The 21,936-nt window shown below is 41.9% G+C and overlaps 1 protein-coding gene across 1 annotated transcript in view; it reads left to right on the forward strand.

Moving 5' to 3' along the window:
• The window catches only part of NUDT18 (nudix hydrolase 18), a 9,085-nt gene extending 16 nt beyond the window's left edge, over positions 1 to 9,069 (forward strand). Inside the window, exons 1-4 of the mRNA XM_085850951.1 lie at positions 1 to 639; positions 4,542 to 4,755; positions 4,913 to 5,231; positions 7,290 to 9,069. The exon at positions 1 to 639 is cut by the window's left edge and continues 16 nt beyond it. Of these exons, the coding sequence (XP_085707077.1) occupies positions 439 to 639; positions 4,542 to 4,755; positions 4,913 to 5,231; positions 7,290 to 7,569 (1,014 nt within the window). The 5' untranslated portion in view covers positions 1 to 438 and the 3' untranslated portion in view covers positions 7,570 to 9,069. The remainder of the gene's footprint in view (positions 640 to 4,541; positions 4,756 to 4,912; positions 5,232 to 7,289) is intronic.
• The last annotated feature ends 12,867 nt before the right edge of the window (positions 9,070 to 21,936 follow it).

Consider the following 21,936-nt stretch of genomic DNA (forward strand, 5'->3'; position numbering starts at 1 on the left):
AAGTTGTTCGGTTTTTTCTCGCGCTGAACCCTCCCCGCCCCTTTTCCCTTCGATCAATACACTCTACCTTCTCTTGCTGATGATGTTTGTGCTCGTTTACGATTATCTTTTAAATCGACTTATTTTTTTTTTACCTTAATCCGTTCAATCCGTTCCACGCACGACACGGCGCTCGATACACAACCTCATCGGCGTAAACACCGCTTGGTTTGTCATTGCTTATCCGAATATTGTAATCAGGACAATTATTTGGTCACATGATCCACCAGAACACAACCGCCTGTTTTACTCTCGTACCACCATTAGAAACCGACGCGGTTGCAGTCACAGACCACGCCCATTACGTCATAAACGGTGATCTGTGACGTCATCCGCCGCGAGTGGAAGGTCCAAAGTGCGGGACGCACCGCACGCGTGTGGAGCAAGGAAGAGACCGAGATGGAGCAGCAATGTGAGCAAGAGGTACGCATGAACAAACCGAAGGAGCTGGAGCTGCAGCTGGACACGGTCCTCACCGGGCAAGGGCTGGTCGTGCAGGATTGGACCGTCCGTAAAGACCGACAACCCGTCCGACCATTTCTGCCGATCCTCCGTAAAACGGTTTCTTACATCGTTGCTGCAGTTATATTTAACGACAAGGTGAGAGACCATGTGCTCCTAGGTTGAGGTGGTGTAAGTATTTGGGCGGTGTGTTTCACCACCTGTATTGATCAGGTGTGAGACGGCTCGCTCGTCATGTTTTACTGGACATTCAGATAATAAGCAGGTGCAGGTACGCAGGGCCACCAAGGGTCAGAATGGTCTCCAGGGAAAATATTAAGTGTTGGGCCCCCTTCAATGTTTGACTATTTCCATCCGTCTGTCCATCAGAAATGAAGAACAAGAACCTTTGTGACGCAGTGTTTCTACAAAAAAAAATGGACCCTTTTGACCCTCTAGTCAACTGACACCCCTTCGACCTTTTAAGACTCTCAAGAACAGAGAAACCCCTGAAGACCCGAATGACCCAAAAGTTCCTGAGGACCAAGAGGACCCAAAAGACACAAAATAACCCTGATAATCCAAAAGCTCCTGAAGACCAAAAAGACCCCGAGGACTCAAAATACACTTAAAGACTACTATAAATGGATGAGGTGTGTGTGTGTGTGTGTGTGTGTGTGTGTGTGTGTGTGTGTGTGTGTGTGTGTGTGTGTGTGTGTGTGTGTGTGTGTGTGTGTGTGTGTCAGAGTCATGTTTTTTGGTGGAGTTCTGCTGGAGCATTCTGATGTGGAATGTGACGCATTAAAATGATCGTCATGACCTCCTGAGTTGATTAGGCTAATCGACTGCAAAGAACGTGGAAGAATTCCCATGTTTTAAATGCACCTGTGCTCAGGTGTGTGGAGCAGCCAATTGGGTCCTTCCATGGCATGGCATTCTATTTACAATTAAATAACAAAAATATTGATAACATTGTAACAAACCGCATATCAATTAATGCAAATAATATTAACAAGAATAATAATAGTATCATTTAACAAGAATAATAGCGAATGTATAATCTCCACCCTGGCCGAAGCACATCTGGACTTGGTGAAAGGCAAACCAATGCTCAAGCAGTACAGCAGGCAGGTCTGCTGTGACGCCTTGAAGACCAATGAAAATTTGGTCCAATGGACCAACGGACCTACAAGTAATTCTTAAGGGCAATTCTAAGAATTTCTAAATAATGATTCTACAAGGTTCAAAAGAGTAATTCTAAATCTTAATTCCCACAAATGAAGGTGGTTCATAGTTGATTGGAGGGTCAGCAAGAGGGACAGTAACACCACTGACATCCAACTCAACAGCTGGTGGGTCAGCATGGTTCAGCCGCTCAAAGTAACCGGCCCAGCGGGTCTTCACTTCAGACTCCTCTGTCAAGAGCTCACCACCCTCCGCTGCAACAGCAGCACACCGATGGATGGGCTTGGAGGAACGCAATGCACAAATTCATCTGTCAGCAGGATGACAATCACTTGACCACAGGTGATGCTCTACCCTTTCACACTTTCCTAACACATCGACCTTCTCATCTACTCTCAGCGAACATATAGTTTTCACCTCAACTACCTGAACAGCTCAGCTCTGCCATCAAGCCTGGCCCTGCGACTCTGGTCAATCATATCAAGTGTCCCTTGGGAGACAAAGTTCTTCTTCAGCTGACAGTGGTTTCCAAAACAACCACCAGCAACATCAAGGAACAGTAGTCGTGAAGGCACTCCACAACTCTTCAGGATACCCCAAAACAACCAGACCCCCCCCCCCCAATCTACACTCGGCCTGTTCACAAACTCCTCTGCTCCCCTCTCATCCTTGAGCTTGCCAATATTCCACCGAGGCTGGGATGGTGCCATTCTCCTGGATGTTAGCTGCAACTTCAAGCCTGTGGTTGGTATTGAGGAACTGAGCACTCTGCTAGATCATGCAGCTCCAGAGCATCCTCCAGCAACCATCAACGAGCACATGGTCAATCTCCTTTGCCACCCTACCAGCGTTGGAATACCAAGTCCAGCGATGAGCCTGTGGGCGCTGAAACGATGAACCAGCTACCCTCAGTCCATGACTTCTTGAAAAGTCAAGGAACTTACTACTATTCTGGTTCACAGTTCCAGACCCAAGGAGCAAAACCTCATAACCATCCCCCCATCAGTGTCAGTTGATGCCTTGAAATAGCTCAAGATTTGAAAGAGTATCTCGCCTGGGGCACCGATCAGCCACCGACTCAAGCGCGGCATAGAACGTCTTCTTCACAGCGAGATCACTCGCCTCAGTTGGAGCAAATACAGAAACCAGAGAAATGACACTCAAAGAGTGATGAATCCTCACGCTTGTTGACCGGTGTGACCTCAATTATCATGAGAGTCAGCTTATTGAACACAGCCGCAGCAACTTCTTTGGCATGGGAAATATCAGAGGGACCAGACCAGTAGTAGGTGTAACCACCCGCCATGATCTCACCACCATATGGTCTCCGAACCTCAGAAAATGCTGCACCACTGAAGTTCAAACATGGGAGCTCAGATGATAGCAGAAACAGGTAATCATCCTCTCTGAAAGTGAGGAAGGTCCAGGCACCTACCTGAAGGTGGGTATGCACCGCCTCAGAATAACCCAAGGAGACCGCCATCTGAGTGACGACACACCCGGACACTGGAATTTTTAAGTGATTCTTCATCATTGAGAGATGGTGCCAAAAACGATATACAGTAGAGCATGACATCTCAAAGTTGTGGGCGAATTATGACAAAACTAGGTGGATGAGTTGGTTCGGTGACAAGAACAAGCCAATTCGATCTTGGTTCAGGTCCGGATCCGGATCCGGCCCATCAGTGGGATACAAAACGTAAACTGTTCAGCCTGTGCGGAGGTATGCGCTCTACCGAGTGCCTGTTCTCCTTCGTCATTGAAGCTGGCAAGGATGACTGTTTCTGAAGACGCTACTCAAATTACATTTCCAAATTAACACACTTCTGGAAACACTCGGGTTGTGAATTCATGACTCATGACTCCAGCCCGAAGACTCCTCACATCTACCTCAAGATGAGCCTGCTGTTCTCTCTCTATATCTCTCACGCAGCCTGTGGCTGCTGGTTGCAGCACTGGTTGGGACGCGGCTATGCCGCTGATGCAGTGTCCCCCTTACCAGTACACTGGTGCTCATTTTGCCGACCTCTGAAGGATGACAGGCTGAGTCAACCTCTTGGTGTATATTAATTCAGCGGCCAACGGGGCTTGAACTCAGGACCTTTTAGATCCCAAGCCCCCACCCTAACCACTGCGCCAACACCAGGCTACTGTTCACTGAGAGAGGATATAACTCGAGGCCTTTCTAAAATGGAGTTGCATGTTCTGCAATATCAGTGAGCAGAAGTGCTGTGAAGGGCTGCACACATCTGCTTATAAACATGTTGGCAGTAGCAATGAAACCAAGAGTGACCGATCACACCTCGTTGCAATGTCGTCAGAACGAACCTCATCATAACAGCTCCCACGAAACCTAGCCACTAAACCTAAACCTTGCTTGATTTACGATGGGTCGCCATTTTGTAAGAGACAGAGCGAAGCAGCTTCACTGTGAACACCTTCCACGGTATTCTCTCAAAACTGCTGTGAACTTAACACTACGTGCTCGAGTACATTGTGTTGAATCAAACACCACGTGCTTTAGTTGCTGAAGCTAGTTTTCTGGAGTTACCGGAATGCTTTGCAATGAATGAAAGTTCCCTGCCATCCTTCTGAGGTCGGAAAAATGAGGACCAGCTCGCTGGGATGATTGAGCCATTCGATTATCCTGTGTCGGAGTGGTGACCCATCCAGGATTGTGCCCAAGAGACTGCTTCGGCAGCACCAATGCTTGGGACAGAGTATCGTCCCAATGGATGGATGGAAGAATCTTCATTTTATTTGTTGGCATTTATGTGTATTGTTTGATTCCATAGTTGTTTATGATTGTTTTTATTTTGGAGTCACTTCCTTTGAATGGCCACATTTAGAGATGCCTTTGGTTACCTGCACAACAGGGTGAAGTGCTTATGATGCAAGAGGCCAAGCCGGATTGCCATGGACTCTGGTATCTACCAGCTGGACATCTGGAACCTGGAGAACAGCTGACTGATGGACTGCGCCGAGAGGTCCTCGAAGAAACTGGACTTGAATGCCAACCAATCACCCTGCTCTGCGTCGAGAGCCGCACTCCAAAATGGTTGCGTTTCTCATTCATTGCACAGCATACCGGTAACTCCAGAAAACTAGCTTCAGCAACTAAAAGGTGGAAGAGAAGTTGCACTGAATTTTATGTCAATGTGGTTGGAGTTATCAGCAGCATTGTATGTGACATGTACGTATCAAAAAATGCTGAAGGTTTACCACTGTGACTCATGTCCTGTTTTAGGTGGAATTATGAAGACTCCTGCTGAGGCTGACAAGGAGTCCCTGCAGGCTGCTTGGTGGGATCATCACAATAAGTTGCCTCTGCGTGCACCGGATGTCCTCCCACTGGTGCAAGCTGGCCTAGCTTACCGCAAAACACCTCACCACCCTCCCACGCTTCCCACGGCAATACCCAACACTTTGATCTGTCACAGATTGATAATTGTGTGTAGAGCACGTGGCAGGCTTTGTGTGTTGACACGGTGCCTTGAGCCTGGTGGCTGCCATCTACCAGTAATACCATGCAAGAGCCATGACAACCTCTTATCCTCAATTATCAGGTAAGTAATCTCCTCCAGGTGCCTAAACCCTCATATAACTACAATGGCACTTGGTGGAGTACGTACCACTGCCAGGTTGAACAGTTTACATTTTGTGTTCCACTGATCGGCCGGATCTACATCTGGCCCTGAAGCTAAATCTAATCAGCTTGTTCTTGTCACCTATCCAACTCATCCACCAAGTTTTGGCATCACCTTCACAAATCTTTTTGAGACATCGTGCTATATATTGTTTTGCATGCCTGGTGTTGGCTTAATGGTTAGGGTGGTGGGCTTGGGATCGTAAGATCCTTAGTTCAAATCCCACTCAGCTGTTCAATTAATACCAGGTGGGGTTGACTGCTTGTCATCCTTCCGAGGTTGGCAAAAATGAGTGCCAGCTTGCCGGTATGCTGTGTCAGAGTGGCGACCCATCCAGGTTTGTGCCCAATAGCCAAGGAGACTGCTTAGGCAGCATCAATGCTCTGCACAGATTATGGTCCCAATGAATGGATATTGTTTTGCCCATATCTCTCAATTATGAAGAATCACTTAAAAAATTGAAGTATCCAAATCCAGATCTTCACCAAAATCAAATCAATCAGTTCTCTCTCTAGTTTGTGTATGCTCTTGCTGAGTGTGCCAAATTGTTGCCCTCTACTCCACTGCCAATGTAACCTTGCTCTTTCATGAGCCTTGCTCTTGGGGAGAGAGGGAGAGGGAGAGGGAGAGGGAGAGGGAGAGAGAGATAAAAAATAAATAAATATATCTTTTTAATTCTGTAGTTGTTAAGCTGATCATCAAAACCAGCTACCAGATTATTAATTTACTATAATTACGTTGTAACATCCACATTGTGATAAATGCCCCCCCCCCCATCACAACTTACATGCTAACTTAAAGTTAGCACCTTTTATCTTCTTTTTCTTGTAGTATTATTATTGTTATTACTTTATGTACTAGAGATAAAAGCGAAAGGATGTCTGTCTTTATGTCTGGGAACTACTTTGAGACTCTTGGGCCAATGGACACCAAATTATCAGGGTTTACTGAGGTTTTCCCCAAAATAATTTTCTAAAATTACAAATTATGTAGAAACAATTTTTCAGAACTGAAGATATCAAGCGAGTTGAAGGAGTTTACATGTCATGAATATCTGCAAAAAAAACATGTACAAATCAGAATTCACTGGTTGTAAAAGTATTCAGCCCCGTTGGTCAGTACTTCGTGGAAACACCTTTTATAGAAATGACTGCGATGAGTCTTTTTGGGAAGATCTCTACCAGCCTTGCACAGTGAGATGGTGAAGTGAGAGGGGGTGGGTGGGTTGATGCTGTTGTCCTTATTATTTTTGTCAATTATTATTACTCTTCTTATTGTGACTTATTATTAATAAATTATTATTTTGTAATAATGTTAATATTATTATTGTTATGCTATTATCATTATTCTTATAACTTTTGTTATTAGAGGCTGCCTTGGAAAAATGTTACGATAACGTGGAACGATGCTCAAGCTGATATCTATACACGAAGTAGCATGGAGTTTATTTCAGGGTGGAAAGTGCAATGAAACGTGGGAATACCTTGGCATTTTTTTTGCAGTCGAGTGTAAAGTAACATAAGCTAAGCGACTGCGAAAATAAGGCGACGGCCTCGAACACATGATACAATTAAGGGTTCTGAAGCTTCAGTCGTTATACCCTCTCCCACCACCAGCAGGAGCAGCGCTATGCGGTACACATTTATGTGGAGGATTTGCATCGGCCGCACTTTCTGAACCTCCAGGAGGAGGCCCGGGGGCAAACATAGTAGCTACAGCCTACTTTGTCGTATGATGCTTAGTCCCCCTGGCAAGTTTGGTTGTGATCAGATAAATAATGACCGAAAGCAATGATGACAGACAGACGCCAAATTGTGTGTTTTAGTATGAGATGATGATGTTGACAAGACGATTGAAAAATGGCAGTGTATGGGATTCAAATCTGGCTTCATCTCAAATATTCCATACAGTAGCTACAACTACAATCTCAGTCGTTGACCTGTTGTGGGTACTCAAACTCTTTTTTTTACTTTGCAGCTTTCTGTGTTCGTGCCTGCACAACATGCATGTAGTGTCTCATCTTATCAAAGTCCTTGGCACTTTGGGTGTGCAGCACATGGCTGGCATTGCTGGAATGTCAGATGGCATATGCTTCAACACGTTGGTCACCTTCAAGGAACAGGGAATAACAACGGATACAGAACCACTTACTCTTTGTGATGAAACATGTCGTTGGCAGTTCTTGGAGAACAAGGACCTTTGCCAACACTTGGAGAACAGGATTACACAATCTATGGTTGTGCCTTTTAACATATAAAGAGTGGTTGGAAGGCCTTGCAAACAACTCAGCCATACTGGATCTGGATTATTGGTCCTCAATCACGTCCATAAGATGCCTTGGAAACTCAAAAAAGGGACAAATCGGAAATTTCTATATCCTGGAATTGACTTTCAGCTGATGTATTGTTTTACAGATTAGTGGAAATACTCAAACATATTTGTTTGCTCAGGTTAGTGAACTACACTTTAAATTAAAATTTGTTTTTGAAAACTTTCTTTCAGAACAGTTTCATTTCACAGAAAGTCTGTGTGATGTAAATATACCTTTTCACTTGTTAGGTCTTGCAATTTGGGGAACAATCTTTTTTTTTTTCTTGACAATTTGATTTTGGGTACAAACTAGGTTAACGATGAATGTTGGCATGCTACTTATCCACCAGCAAATGCAATGGTACTGTAACATAAGCACACCTGTTAATGTACGCACTTCTGTGTTTCTGCAACTTTGTACTGGCTCGTTAACCCTCTAGAGCCCCAGGGGTCATCGGTTTTTGTTCACCCAGAACATTTCGTGGGCTCGAGAGGGTTAAAAAGGTTACACAGTTCAAAGTATGTGTTTTGAAATCATTATTCCACTTTGGGGTTCATCTTTGAGTTATATATCTTCATTGAAGAATGCAGTGCCTATAGAAAGTCTGCACCCCACTTTCAAAAGTTTCACCTTTTGTTGTTTTATAGCTGGGAATTAAATCAGACTTTTTCCACCTTTATTTACACATCATGACCCACAACTTCCAAGTGAAAAAACAAATTCTACAAATATCAGAAAATTAATTTAAAATACAAAACTAGAATATCTTGGTTGGATAAGTGTCCACCCCCCTGAGTTAATACCTGGTGGAAGCACCTTTGACAGCAATTACAGCTGTGAGTCTGTTGGGATCGGTCTCTACCAACTTTGCATACCTTGATTGGGCAATATTTGCCCATTCTTCTGTACAAGACTGTTCAAACTCAGTCAAGTTGCATGGGGAGCGTTGGTGGACAGCAATCCTCAAGTGATGCCACAGATTTTAGATTGGATTTAGGTTGGGGCTCTGACTGGGCCACTCAAGGACATTTATCTTTTTGTTCCTTAACCACTCCAGTGTAATTTTGGTTGTGTGCTTCGTGTCATTGTCATGCTGAAAGGTGAACTTCCGTCCTGATTTCAGCTTTCTTGCAGAGGGCAGCAAATTTTCCTCCATGATTTTTCAGTATTTTGCTCCATCCATTTTCCCTTCTATCCTGACAAGTGCCCGAGTCCCTGCTGATGAGAAACATCCCCATAACATGATGCTACCACCACCATGCTTCACAGTAGGGATGGTGTTCTTTGGGTGATGTGCTGTGTTGTGTTTGCGACAAACGTAACATTTTCCATTTGGGCTAATAACGTCGTTATTGGGTGATGGTAATGTGAATCTTGAAAGAAGGCTGGAAAGGCGAGCTTGAATGGTGCTGTTTTAATGAAAATAAAGTTTGGTGTGTCTCTGAAGCAGGCAGGGTGGTTATTGCTGGCGTTGTGAGGGAATTGTGGTGAAGAAGGCTATTGTGGTGGAAATGGCAGTTTGGTTGAGGTGCACATGTTCAAAGAAGGTTTTGGCACGCAGATGCAAATTAGGCTGCCAGCAGTACATGCTCAGTTGTGTGAGGAGAAAGAAGTTCGTGCGTCGAGAAGAAAATGGGGAAGAATGGGGAAAGACCAACCTAATCCCACACAACACACATTCCCTTTGTAACCAACCAGACACAAGGGAAGGACCCTATCTGGAACGAGTAATAACGAAATAACGACTTTGGAAACCGCTATATGTTGGGTGCCATTACCTTGGGGTCTCGGTTCCCAGAACCGTTATAATATCAATCGTTTATACGGAGCAATTTTGTTTAAAATGATTTATATTTTCAGCATGGGACAAATTAAAAAAATTATAACTTCCTTGAAGGAAAGGGGGATATGTGGGAGGGAGGGGGAGAGGTGGGGGTAAGTCTGTTTCATTCTTTTTGTATTGATAATTTGGCATGTGGGTACAAGTGCTCATTGTGTGCAGAAATATGTTCTGGAATAAAATATAAGGGAGAGATTGAGGTGTTTTATTGGGGATTGGAGTTTAATCATAAAGCCATTCGGGATTAGAGGGTGAATGAATGGGGAGTGGAGGAGGCGTAGAGGAAGGTGAGAGGGGGAGCAAGGGGGAGAGGAAAGGATGGGGTGGAATAATTTTACTCTTATGTATTAATATCGTCAAATAGTTTTTCCCAACTTCCACATTCACTTCAACGTTAAAGCTGGCTTGCATCACAACTCTCATTCTCATATGACTGCTGTAATTCTAATAAAATGGTGGCTTCTTTTTTATTTTTAAAAAAATGGTGGAGCACCCTTGGTGCGGAGGCATTATGTTTCCGGGTTGTCCGTCCGTATTTTCGTTCACGCGATAAGTCAAGAAGCAAATTGTAGAATTTCATCAAACTTGGTAAAAAGGTAAAGTAAGACAGGCCAATTAAGTGATTAGATTTTGGGCCAGATATGATGAATGTCAAGGGTCAAAGGTGAAGGTCAAACTCTGAAATTTACTGTTTACACCCAAACTCAAGAAATATTGGACAGAATTTCATCAAACTTGGTACAAAGGTAAAGTTAGACAGGGCAATTAACTGATTAGATTTTGGGCCAGATGTGATAAAGGTCAAGGGTAAAATATGTCAATACTCAAGTGTTTGTGCGGGAGAGCGGAGGCATACCCGTCGACTGCGCGCAGTCGAATTACTCTAGTTTTTTTTTCGATCCTCGTGGAGGATATCTAAGTCTTACTCACGTTGTTGTTCTTGTGGACTTTTTTGTTTTTTTTTTGTATACGTTAAGGCAAGTTATGGGCAAGTTTTGTATACGTTAAGAGCACGCTGAAGCATACTGGCATACGTCGTAGTACGCCGATCTTGTCGACAAATTTTAACATGCTCAAAAATTTTCGACTATGCCAGCGTATGACTCACACGTGCCGCATATGCTGGCCACAAGTTGTAGGCATGTTATGCGATCGTTGACACACGTCGCCACACGTTACTGGTAAGTTACTCATAAGTCGAAACACGTTGAGGTAATGTGTAGCCCAGTGGTTCTCAAACTTTTGGAGCCGCGCCCCTCCCCAAAAAAAGAAAAAAAAAAGAAGAGGGCTCTTCCTCTTCGCAGAAGAGGGGGAGGGTCGTCTCCATTGTGTTGGGATCGCTCCCTAACTATTAAATTAAATCACAGCGCATCTAAATCGATTTCTTGTGCCGTTATGATTTCAATCGTTGCGCGGCAGCCTATTAATTATATTATATTGTTACGAATTTGCGCTCGCCGGCGTGCGATCGAACGCATTCCTGTAATAGCAGCCGCGTCGCCCACCGGACAGACAATTCAGTCGTGCCTTTCTGGAACCATGCCAGAACCCTGTCACGGGTGGGTCTTCAACCCCATCATGGCCTTGCCAATTGTCTACCCAGGCAAAATAGGGTCAATCGCCGAATCCCGACATACCTAAGTACCTGCGCGGGTAGCCTACCGGGAGATCGTACCTCGGCGCAGGTCGGCTTGGACACGAACCGCTAAAGTGGTCCGTTCCGTTCTGCAGTGATAACCGAGCGGGTATTATCACCCGACCTCGCCGGATCCGATTCTATTTATCGGGTATTTTAAACCCAACTATTATTCCGCGATGCAAGATGGCATTCCAATAAGGGAAAGGACGCAACGAACGGGGTACATTTAAACCAAGCACATTTATTATAATGTAACACGTATACAATGATGCAATGGAACAATCATGCACGTATACAGAAAAGCATACACGGGACAGGGACAAAGACACGAGCAAGGCAAAAGCTCTACTACCGACTATTAGTTATTATGTCCAAGCACTTACAGGACTAGGCGCCACAACATTCATTCAAAAGAAAAGGAAAAGGCCACCCTCAAAAGACGAGAGCGCCAGACAGGGTCCGTAGACCTTTATGGCGTGGAGCCTGGTTGACTGAACGGACCCCACAAGACCGTTGCAGGTTACCTGCCCCTTCGTGGTGCGATGGTGGGCAAGCTCTCTCCGGCGCTCTCCTCCCGGGTGCGCAGGCTGCGTGGCAGAGCTGCAAAGCGGCGCCTCCCGTCCGCGTCCTTCGCGCCTCGACCCGGACCACCGCACACAACATACATGACTTGGCGCGCCCAAGGAGAAGGCACCACGACGACGACGACGATGAAACCACCAATGCACACAAAGAAGACCACCAGAGAACCACCACGAAGATGACCACCAACCCAAAGACGACAAAAAGAAGCAGCCCAGCCTCAACTCAACCCCGAGCTTGGCGCTCTGCTCGTCCTTTTATTCCTCAGTTCCAACGCCTCGCTCCTCCCTGTTCATCACGCTGCCCCACTTCCAGCTCCTGCGGGAAGCTTCCAGAATGGGGGCGTTACCCTCTCGCCCCTCCCCTCACGGCGCGCGGGGGCCGAGGGAATCGTCACATGGCCCAAGCTCAGGGAGATTCATTCCCCCAAAATCAGGCCCCCACCCTACATGACCTTTGACCTTTGACCCACATCGCCCTTCCCCCACACCAAAGCATGGGGAAAACAAGCGGGAATAACAAGGCAGGAAAATCAGGCGGGAAAATCCGCGCACCATCGGAACTCCTCTGGTTTCCTTCGCTTTGTAGAGACGGTTTACATGAGCGGAGAGGGTTGTGATGTGGTTTGTGGAGAAGGGGATCGACAGTTGGCATAGCGTGGAAGGTGGTTAGGTGGTTGGCGTAATTGTTGTTGGGTTGGAGCGATGATGGTGGTGGCAGTGGAGGCCGCCGCGAAGCGGTTGTCGAGAGCGACGTTGGTGGTGGTGATTTGGTTGTGGTTGGTGGTGGTAGCGATCGTGGTTGTGGTGATGGTGGCATGGTTGGCGTTGTGGTTATTTGGGAGTGATGTCGGTTGTTGTAATGGTGGTTGAGATGTGGTTGGTCCAAAATAACGATAGTAAAAGAAAAACACTACCTCAAAGGATCACAGCCCGGTTAACGCGAAGAATTCCCTCTGAACAACGGTGGGGAAACCTATCTGAACACACTTACCGGTATAACTGATCTATGGACCTCTATGGTGTTCTGCGAATTTCCACAGCCATAACAATATTATAACCGCACTCGAAATCGAAGTATCAACATTACCGTCATGCCGAAGAAAAAAAAACAAAAAGCACATGGAGTCTGGAACACTGATGAGTTACTCCTGTGAAGCCCATTTTTATATACCAATTCCCCTAAACGCTGCCAATATGCCATGATACGGTAGCTGTTAGTTAGAAACACGTTCAGTAAGTTCTGTGATCATCCGGAAGACGTCAAATATGTCTACATACGTCAATATGCGTTGGAGATACGTAACTCATAGGTTCAAAGCACGTTACTCATAGGTTAGAAATAAGTTTCGGGTACGCTAAACATTACCGCGACATGTTTCGACTTATGAGTAACTTACCAGTAACGTGTGTCGACGTGTGTCAACGATCGCATAACGTGCCTACAACTTATGGCCAGCATATGCGGCACGTGTGAGTCATACGCTGGCATACGTCGAAAAATTTTGAGAATGTTAAAATTTGTCGACGAGCTCGGCGTACTACGATGTATGCCAGTGTGCTTCAGCGTGCTCTTAACGAATACAAAACTTACCCATAACGTATTCGAAGTGTGCCAGCGTTTTAGACAAATTTTTCATACGTCGGCATACGCTGGCTAAATCGTCAAGGTGTGACAGGGCCTTAAGATCTTCATTGTTGCAATCTTTGCCTTTGTTAATCTCGCGTCAAGTCTGCACTGTGTCCGCTTTTGTAAGTTGCTTATAAAATTGCCGCACCACACCTCTCTCATCTTTCCCCTGCATTAAATACGGAATAAACCTTTTTCTTGTGCCACATGCTTTTCCCCGCTTTATTGTAAATAAATGATTGTAGAAATGTTCCCAGCTCGTCTTTGTCTTTTCCTCCATTGGTCCAGCATGGTTCAAATCTGAGTTTAGCCTGGTCTTTATTCCCGATAATCCATTTATTCCAGCCGTTCCGTGCTTGGCAGTGTCACTCGACTGCATCCGATCCGGAAAGGTAGTTGGTGGTTGGTAGAGTGATCCGGTTCGGGCAAGGCGTATCGAGGGCGTGGTTCCCCGGTAGTCGAAACCACGTGGTTAATTAGGTCACTTGATTCTAGACAGGAGGACCCTATGCCACGCGGTTGAGTTATTGGCGTCCACAGTCGATTAAGCGACCAGCCGTGTCACGGGGTTATCCGTGAGCGACGGCATACAATTTCGGGAGTCTGGTGGGGATCGACGTGGCTTCCCCCACCTGGTGATCATTCTTCGCCGGATCCCCCGGCCCGCAACAGTATCGATAACTGCAGGTGAAGACAAAACCAGTGTAATGTCGAAATTACCCCAACAAGCTCAAATGAGCTAAGATCCTCGTTCTCTTAATGATGACGTCATAAAAACGAATATGACGTCATTGTGATGTATCAGGTTTGTGATAAATTATCTGTGCTAATGCCCGGCTTGATTCCTGCAAACAAAATTCAAACAGCTTGCCGAGTTTCGGAGATAATGGGATAGGCGATTTCCATTAGCGGCGATATTATGACATCAACTTTTTTTTCTTGGAAGAATTTCCAAAATCGGAGATGGTTACTGCCTGTGCGTGGGCTTTCTGCATATACATAGCAAGTTTCACGAAGATCCGATTAAAACTCTGGGTTGTGAAACAAAAAATGTCAAAAAATAGGAATGACGTCATAAAAATTGATATGACGTCATAGTGATGCATCATATGTGCGGTAATTCATCTCTGCTCATGCCCTGTTCGATTCCCGCAAATAGAATTCAAAAAGGTTGCCCAGTTTCGGAGATAATTTTTTAAGTGATTTCCATTAGCGGAGATATGACATCATAACTTTTTTTTCTATGAGGAATTTTCAAAATCGGAGATGGCTACTGTCTGCGCAGGGTGTTTTTACATATATTTGCCAAGTTTGAGGAAGTTTCAATGAAAACTGTAGGCTGTGAAACAAAAAAGTCCATAAGAAGAAGATGAAGAACAACAACGTGAGTAAAACTTAGAGATCCTCCACGAGGATCTAAAAATATTGGAAATTCAGCCTTAAAATTAATTACCTGCTCATTTATTTTGTGACAATCCCCCAATCAATCATAGACAAACATTTCATAAGCAACACATTGTTAAAGATCGAAACAATTACAGACAAATCAAACAAATTCTCCCACAGAGGGTCAAGTAAATAAATTGCAACAGTTGTACAAACAGTATGAATGTGCACGTCTTACATACTTCCATAACTATCCCCTGAAGAAGTTGATTGAGAATTCAAACGGGCATGTGGGAAGAGAAGAGTATTGATGATGGGGAATTTTAACTTGCCAGGGATAGATTGGGTGGAGGAACAGGGAAAGGACAGAGCGGATGAGGATTTGCTAGTTTTTGTCCGGGATTGTTTTTTTAACCCAGTTTGTGGATAAGCCAAGGAGGGGGAGTGCAGTGTTAGACTTCCTTTTAAGTAACGATCCCAATATGGTGGAGGAGGTGGAGGTTGGGAAGCATTTAGGAACAAGTGACCATAACATTGTGTGTGTAAAGATTCTGTTAAAGGTTAGAGTTCAGGATAGTTGGGTAAGGCTATTAGATTTGAAGAAAGCAAACTTTGAGGGTATGAGGAGAGAATTGGGTGATAAAGATTGGGAGACTCCAACAACAGGACAATCAACATCAGAGAAATGGGAAACCTTCAAGGACCAAATGTGTGGAGTGCAGAGTAAGTACATTCCAATGAGGTGTAATACTAGAAACAGAAAGAGGTCAGGGTGGTTGAGTAGTGAGACAAGGAACGCTTTTTGGGAGAAATAGAAGGTATATATTTGGTTTAAAATATCAGGACTTGAGTTAGATTTATATCACTATCGGTGTAAACAGGGACAAGTTAATAAAATAACTCGACAAGCCAAAATATAGTACGAGAAGGACATGGCTAAGAGTATTAAACATAATAGTAAGGCTTTCTTTAAATATATCAGGGGAAAAGAACAGGTTAGGACCAATGTGGGTCCATTGAGGAATAGCACCGAGAGAGTGGTTAGTGATGAAAGTGAGATGGCAGGCTTATTAAACAGGTATTTTCTTCAACTTTTACACAAGAACAGTCAGAAGAATTACCAACAGCTGAGAGTATCTATCGAGGAGGTGACGAAGGGCTTTTACAGAAGATCAAGGTTGGAGTGGAGGAAGTAAAGGAACAGCGAGGGTAATCTAACAGGAGATAAGGCTCCGGGTCCAGATAATATGCAACCGAGAGTATTGATGGAGGTGGCTGAGCAGGTAAGCGGAATGTTCACGGATGTTTTCAATAGCTTACTGGAGTCAGGACAGGTACCGGAGGATTGGAGTGTCGCAAATGTAACACCATTATTTAATAAAGGATCCAGAGAAGAATTGGGAAACTATAGATCTGTTAGTTTGATTTTAGTTGTGGGGAAGGTGTTGGAGACATTAATTTAGGATCAGATGAGGAACCATTTAAACAAATACAAATTAATTAAAGGTAGTCAGCATGGGTTTACCAAAGGCAGTTCCTTTTTAACAAATCTTTTAGAGTTCTATGAATCAGTGTCTGATTGGGTGAATGAGGGAAAGGCAGTGGACATAGTATATCTAGACTTTAAAAAGGTATTTGATAAGGTACCACATCAGAGGTTGTTTGTCAAGGTGAGGGCTTGTGGAGTGGCTGGTCAGGAAGCTAGTTGGATTGCAAACTGGCTTAGTGGTCGTAAGCAAAGAGTGGCTGTGAGTGGGAGGATGTAATTAGTGGGGAACCTCAGGGATCAGTACAGACCATTACTATTCATTATTTACATCAACGATTTGGATAATGGGGTAAAGAGTAAGCTTTCCAAATTTGCAGATGACACAAAACTTGGAGGTAAGGTGGAGAGCAGAGGGGGTGGTGATCAGTTACAGGAAAGTATTGCTACTTGTATAGATTGGGTAAAATATTGGCAGATGTAATTTAACCTGAGCAAGTGTAAGGTGTTGGGGATGGGAAAGAACAATGAAAATAGAGATTACATGATGTAAGAGGTAATTATGGAGTGTGTCACACAGGAGAAGGATCTGGGGTGGTAATAGTAACGGGAGATAAGCAGGTAGCACAGTACCGGGCAGCTATAGGTGAAGCAAAAAGGGTTTTAGGTTGTATTCGGAGGGGGATCAATTATAAATCAAAAGAGGTGGTGTTAACATTGTACAGAAATTTAGTGAGGGCCACATCTGGAATATTGTGTGCAGTTCTGGTCATCACAGTTCTGGAAGGACATAGATGCCATAGAGAGGGTTCAAAACAGGATTACTAGATTGATTCCGGGCCGAGCCAGACTCAGCTACGAGGAGCGGCTGATGGAGACAGGGCTTTATTTACTAGAGAGGAGGTGGTTATGAGGAGATATTATAGAGATGTTTAAGATAATGAAAGGTGGAGATATAATTAGTGAAGATGAATTATTCAACAGAGTAGACAGTGATCGAACCAGGGGCCATAGCTTGAGAGTAAAGAAGGGGAAAGTTAAGACGGTGGTAAGGTAGGGGACTTTCACTCAGAGAGTAGTTGATGTATGGAATGGTCTCCCTGGAAAGGTAGTGGTAGCAGAAAAAGTAGATAAGTTAAAATTATAATTCGATAGGTACCTGGAAGTTATGGAGATAGAGGGGTATGGGGATGTTGATAGGATTTTTAGGTAGTTTGAGTATTGATGGGTGATTATTGTGTACGTGTGTACGGAGTGCAGTTGGTGGGGTTCTTGTCAAGGGGGGTTGTGTGGTTGATGTGTGTGTTATAACCAAGCCCCGCCCGTGAGCGTAAGAAAAGAAAAATAAAAAAATTACAAAAACTACAAAAAAACGACAAACAAACAACAACAGAAAAAAAACACCCCCCTCCCCAAACAAACAAACAAACAAACAAATTTATTTCATTAATTAAAAACATTTTTTGCAATTCCTTCTTTGGATCTTGTGTGGATGGATTCGTGTGGTGTTCGGGCAGGCATGATGGGCTGAATGGCCTCCAACTGCGTTGGATTTCCTTGTTTCTCTTCTGGTCTCAAGTTCCGTTGCTTGTGGTGCTTTTTGAGAGTGGGGTCGCAACACGGTCGCAGAGGACGAAATAACTATCTCAGGGAAAGTTGGCCCATTTATCACAATGATTTCAAACGTCCACTTAACTACGATCCAGTGAAAAGAATGTCAGTAGGGTGGATATACTGGTTCTGGCTCACTTTTCCCCATGTAAATGAATGGGGGATTTTCAGCGATTCCCTTTTTTTTCCCCTAAAAATAAACCCCCTTTTTATCCGTTTTTCCCTGCTGTGCAGGGGTTTGGCTTTTTGTGAGGCAATGTTTTATGGCCGGATGCCCTTCCTGACGCCAACCCTGGTCGCCTCTTACGATACAGGGATATGGTACACCTATTTTAACGGGGGTATACACCGGCCCAGTATACTGGTACTCACTTCTCCGACCTCGGAAGGATGACAGGCTGAGTCAACCCCCTGGTGTATTAATTCAGTGGCCCAACGGGGCTTGAACTCAGGACCTTTTGGATCCCAAGCCGCCACCCTAACCACTAAGCCAACACCAGGCTTTGTAGGTATATATATATATATATATATATATATATATATATATATATATATATATATATATATATATATATATATACACAAGTTATTATATTATATATATATAACCAGGCTATCCCAAGGTATATTTATTTGTCTCCCCTTTTAACCTGGAGGTTGAACCTCATTGAATTGAACACCTGGAGGTTGAACCTCATTGAATTGAACACCTGGGGGTTGAACAGCTCACTCATTGAACCTATAAAGATTTGTTCATTCTCAAATTCCTTCAATAGTTTAATTTTCTTTGCACAATAATCCCCATCTAAAATATTGAAAAACAAAACATTTGAATCTTTATATTTTTTAAGATACCCCTTTTGTGCCATTACAAAATGATAAACTTCTCTTAATGCTCTTGTTTGACCACCTCCTGAGCCACATATCATTTTGAGATTATAGTAAATTGTTTTTTCATTGTTCAATTGATAACCATCAAAGTTTTCAGTCCATTCAAGGATATTCATTTTTTTCTTTACATCCTCTAACTTACTACTTTTTAAATTGATTCGCTTATTTGTTTTATTTACCTTCGTTTTTGTTATTTTTTGAATGAGACTTATTTGATATTTTTCACATTCATTATGTTTTCCATTTATATACCAAGACGGAGATTTTCTCCACTCTTTAGTTTGATTAATACTTGGTTTGACCATTTATATATTGCAAAAAAACGTGGCGGTAGCCCTTAAAAAACCCTAACCCATCTTCCCATCGTTAAAACACAATCTATTCTATTCACTCTATCATACAATATCCATATGGAACACAATCTATTCCATTATCTAAAATAAATCTCTTATCATCAAAGGCTCCTAATGCCTTTTTATTTACTTCTTCACTATATATGTTATGTTTATAACTTCTTATTGTATTCATTTTCCTATATTCTTCTTTCTTATTCATCAAACAATTATAATAATTTCTAAAAGTTATTGATTTCTTTATTACATATTTCTTTATTCCCTTTAACCTCTTATCAATCTGATCACCATACTTATAAGCATATGCCTTTGCTCTCAATCCAATAAACTCACTCATTACTTTTCCACCCAACTCATCCTTAAACTTACCAATAACCTTTTCATTCTTTTTGGAAAATAACTCACTCTTCTTGCTGAAATTACTTGTATCATATACTCCAATATTTTTCTTCATATCTTCATAAACATCATCAGTTTTTATATCTAAGATAAAACTATCAGTGTCCATATACAACAATGAAACATTTTCACCATACTCTTTCTTTAAGTCATTATACAAATAATCATACATCAATATCTTTGATAAATCAAGAACTGCTGTTCCAATATAAATTGGTTTATCCATTACAATACTTTCCTTTTTCATATGAATTGCAGAAAAGTTCTCTGAAAAAACCTCTTCTCTCTCAAAACTTGGTTTATTTATCAATCTCGAAGCTTCTTTCCAAGATGTTGCGAATCTAATGTTTTGCCTGTTTCTAACATTTTCCATAGTCTTTCCAAATACAGCATTATTCATTAATTTATAAAAGTCCCCTTCAAATTTTACTTTTGTATTTGCTCTCATATCTGTATTGAATTGAATATACTTTTTCACCCAAGGACTTTGTTTAAATTTTAAAACTCTATGAATTTTAGCCACTCTCAATCCTTCTCTCAAAAACTGTTTTAAGCTTCTCTGATGCAAAACATATCCCTCTTTATCATAGAATGTTGTTAATAACTTTTCTGTTGATTTACCTTTAATATTAAAACTTTTATGATAATCACTTCACCATTCTTTCTTTGGGGTTTCTTTCTCACATGCAAAAGGAAGATCTTTATGCTTATTATGAAGATCACTTGGGTACCTCAAATCAATTTCAAAATAATAACCTTCTTCTTCATCATTCAATTCCTCTTGAGAAGAAATAACAATATTCATCAAAGCCTTTTCATAATCCTTTTCTTCCACCCACTCTAATTTACCATAAGGCAGAGATTGAGACATTGCCCATCCATACAAATTATTAGCATCAAAATACATCAAATAATTACTATCTTTTTCACTATCATAATTTGGAAGATATTTATTATTTGCTTTAGCATATCTTTTTGAACATACTTGTGATATTCCACCTCTCTTGGACTTCTCAATCATCAAAAGCATATCAACATCACTGATTAAATCTATATCTTGTTTTGTCATTTTCAACATTGCACTCCAAGCTAAACCAGGAGCTGTGAAATAGTGGGCAGGATCTAATCCATAACAATTTTTATTATGACAGAGTGATCTAAAAGCTTCAAACACATCAGCTAACAATAAAACATGTTTTTAGATATAAATCATGATATTCTCCAAGGTTCTTTATCTTAAATATTTTCCATATTTCTTGTGCGTGTTTATATTCCTTATCACTTATCTCTTCTTCATAAAGGTTATTATAGAAACTTTCTTTTGAAGGAAGTTGTGTTTCTTTAAATCTCATAAATGAATCCATATAATCATAAGGATAAATTCCCTTACTTGTAAGAATTTTCTCTTTACTTTGAATTTCATTCCTTGTTTGAATTTCCTCTCTCGTGAGAATTCCTTCTTTAATCAGAATTTCATCTTTAATCAGAATTTCCTCTTTAATCAGAATTTCCTCTTTAGTTATAATTTCATTCATTGTTCGAATTTTCTTTATAATTAGAATTTCATCTTCAGTTAAAATTTCTTCATTAATTTCCTCATTAATTAGAATTTCCTCTTTACTTTGAATTCTCTCTTTAATCTGAATTTCCTCTTTAGTGAGAATTTCCTCTTTTGGAAAGAATGAATTAAGATTTGGAAAAGAGTCCGTGGAGCTTAGATTTGATGCGAGGTAGGCTAGTGGTGTTCCCATAAACTTGTAAGAATCTAGAAACCTAATACGAGTTAAAGGTTTTGTGAATATCATTTTTGTAAATGAAATATACTTTTGACTTGTGTTTGTTATGGCAGAAATATTCCCTGGTGTTTTTGAAAGTTCATTTATAAATAGATGTGTGTCATAGTTGGCGCTGTTGTGAAGAAAGACTGGAATAAAAGAAGGTAATTTATAATTAAGATTACAACAGGAATGAGCGGGACCTCTATATTTACCAGTAAGATGACAATGATCCCTAACTTTAGACTCCTTAATTTCCCCCTCACAAATATGACAGATATTGTTCTTTCTAAATTCTAATTTTTCTTCTTTGGTTAATTTCATCGGTTCATTTGTTTCTTTCATTAATTTAGTGAGTCTTATACAATCCTTTTCTAATCGTTTTACAAACTCTTGTGAAGCTTTTTTCCACAATAATGTTCAAGTTTGTTATACTTTTCTCCAACAGATGATTTGATATAATAACAGAAACCACAAGGAATATGTTTTTGATATTTATTTGTATATGATTCTTTTGAATTAGGAGAAGCAGTATTAATATTTTTAAGGATACACTCAAAATCAGCGTATATTACAAATGGGTACATGATAGATTTATTATAATCTTCAAAAGAAATCTTTTCACCAGGTTTAGGCATTGTAATTACAGCTGATTTATGATTACTACAATATTTTGAATGTTGTTCTAATCGTTCTTTTGTATGAAATGAATTAAGACATCG

This window comes from Eptatretus burgeri, chromosome 13, assembly GCF_056783735.1.
Source record: "Eptatretus burgeri isolate ZD-2024b chromosome 13, Ebu_testis_v1, whole genome shotgun sequence".
NCBI lineage: Eukaryota > Metazoa > Chordata > Myxini > Myxiniformes > Myxinidae > Eptatretus > Eptatretus burgeri.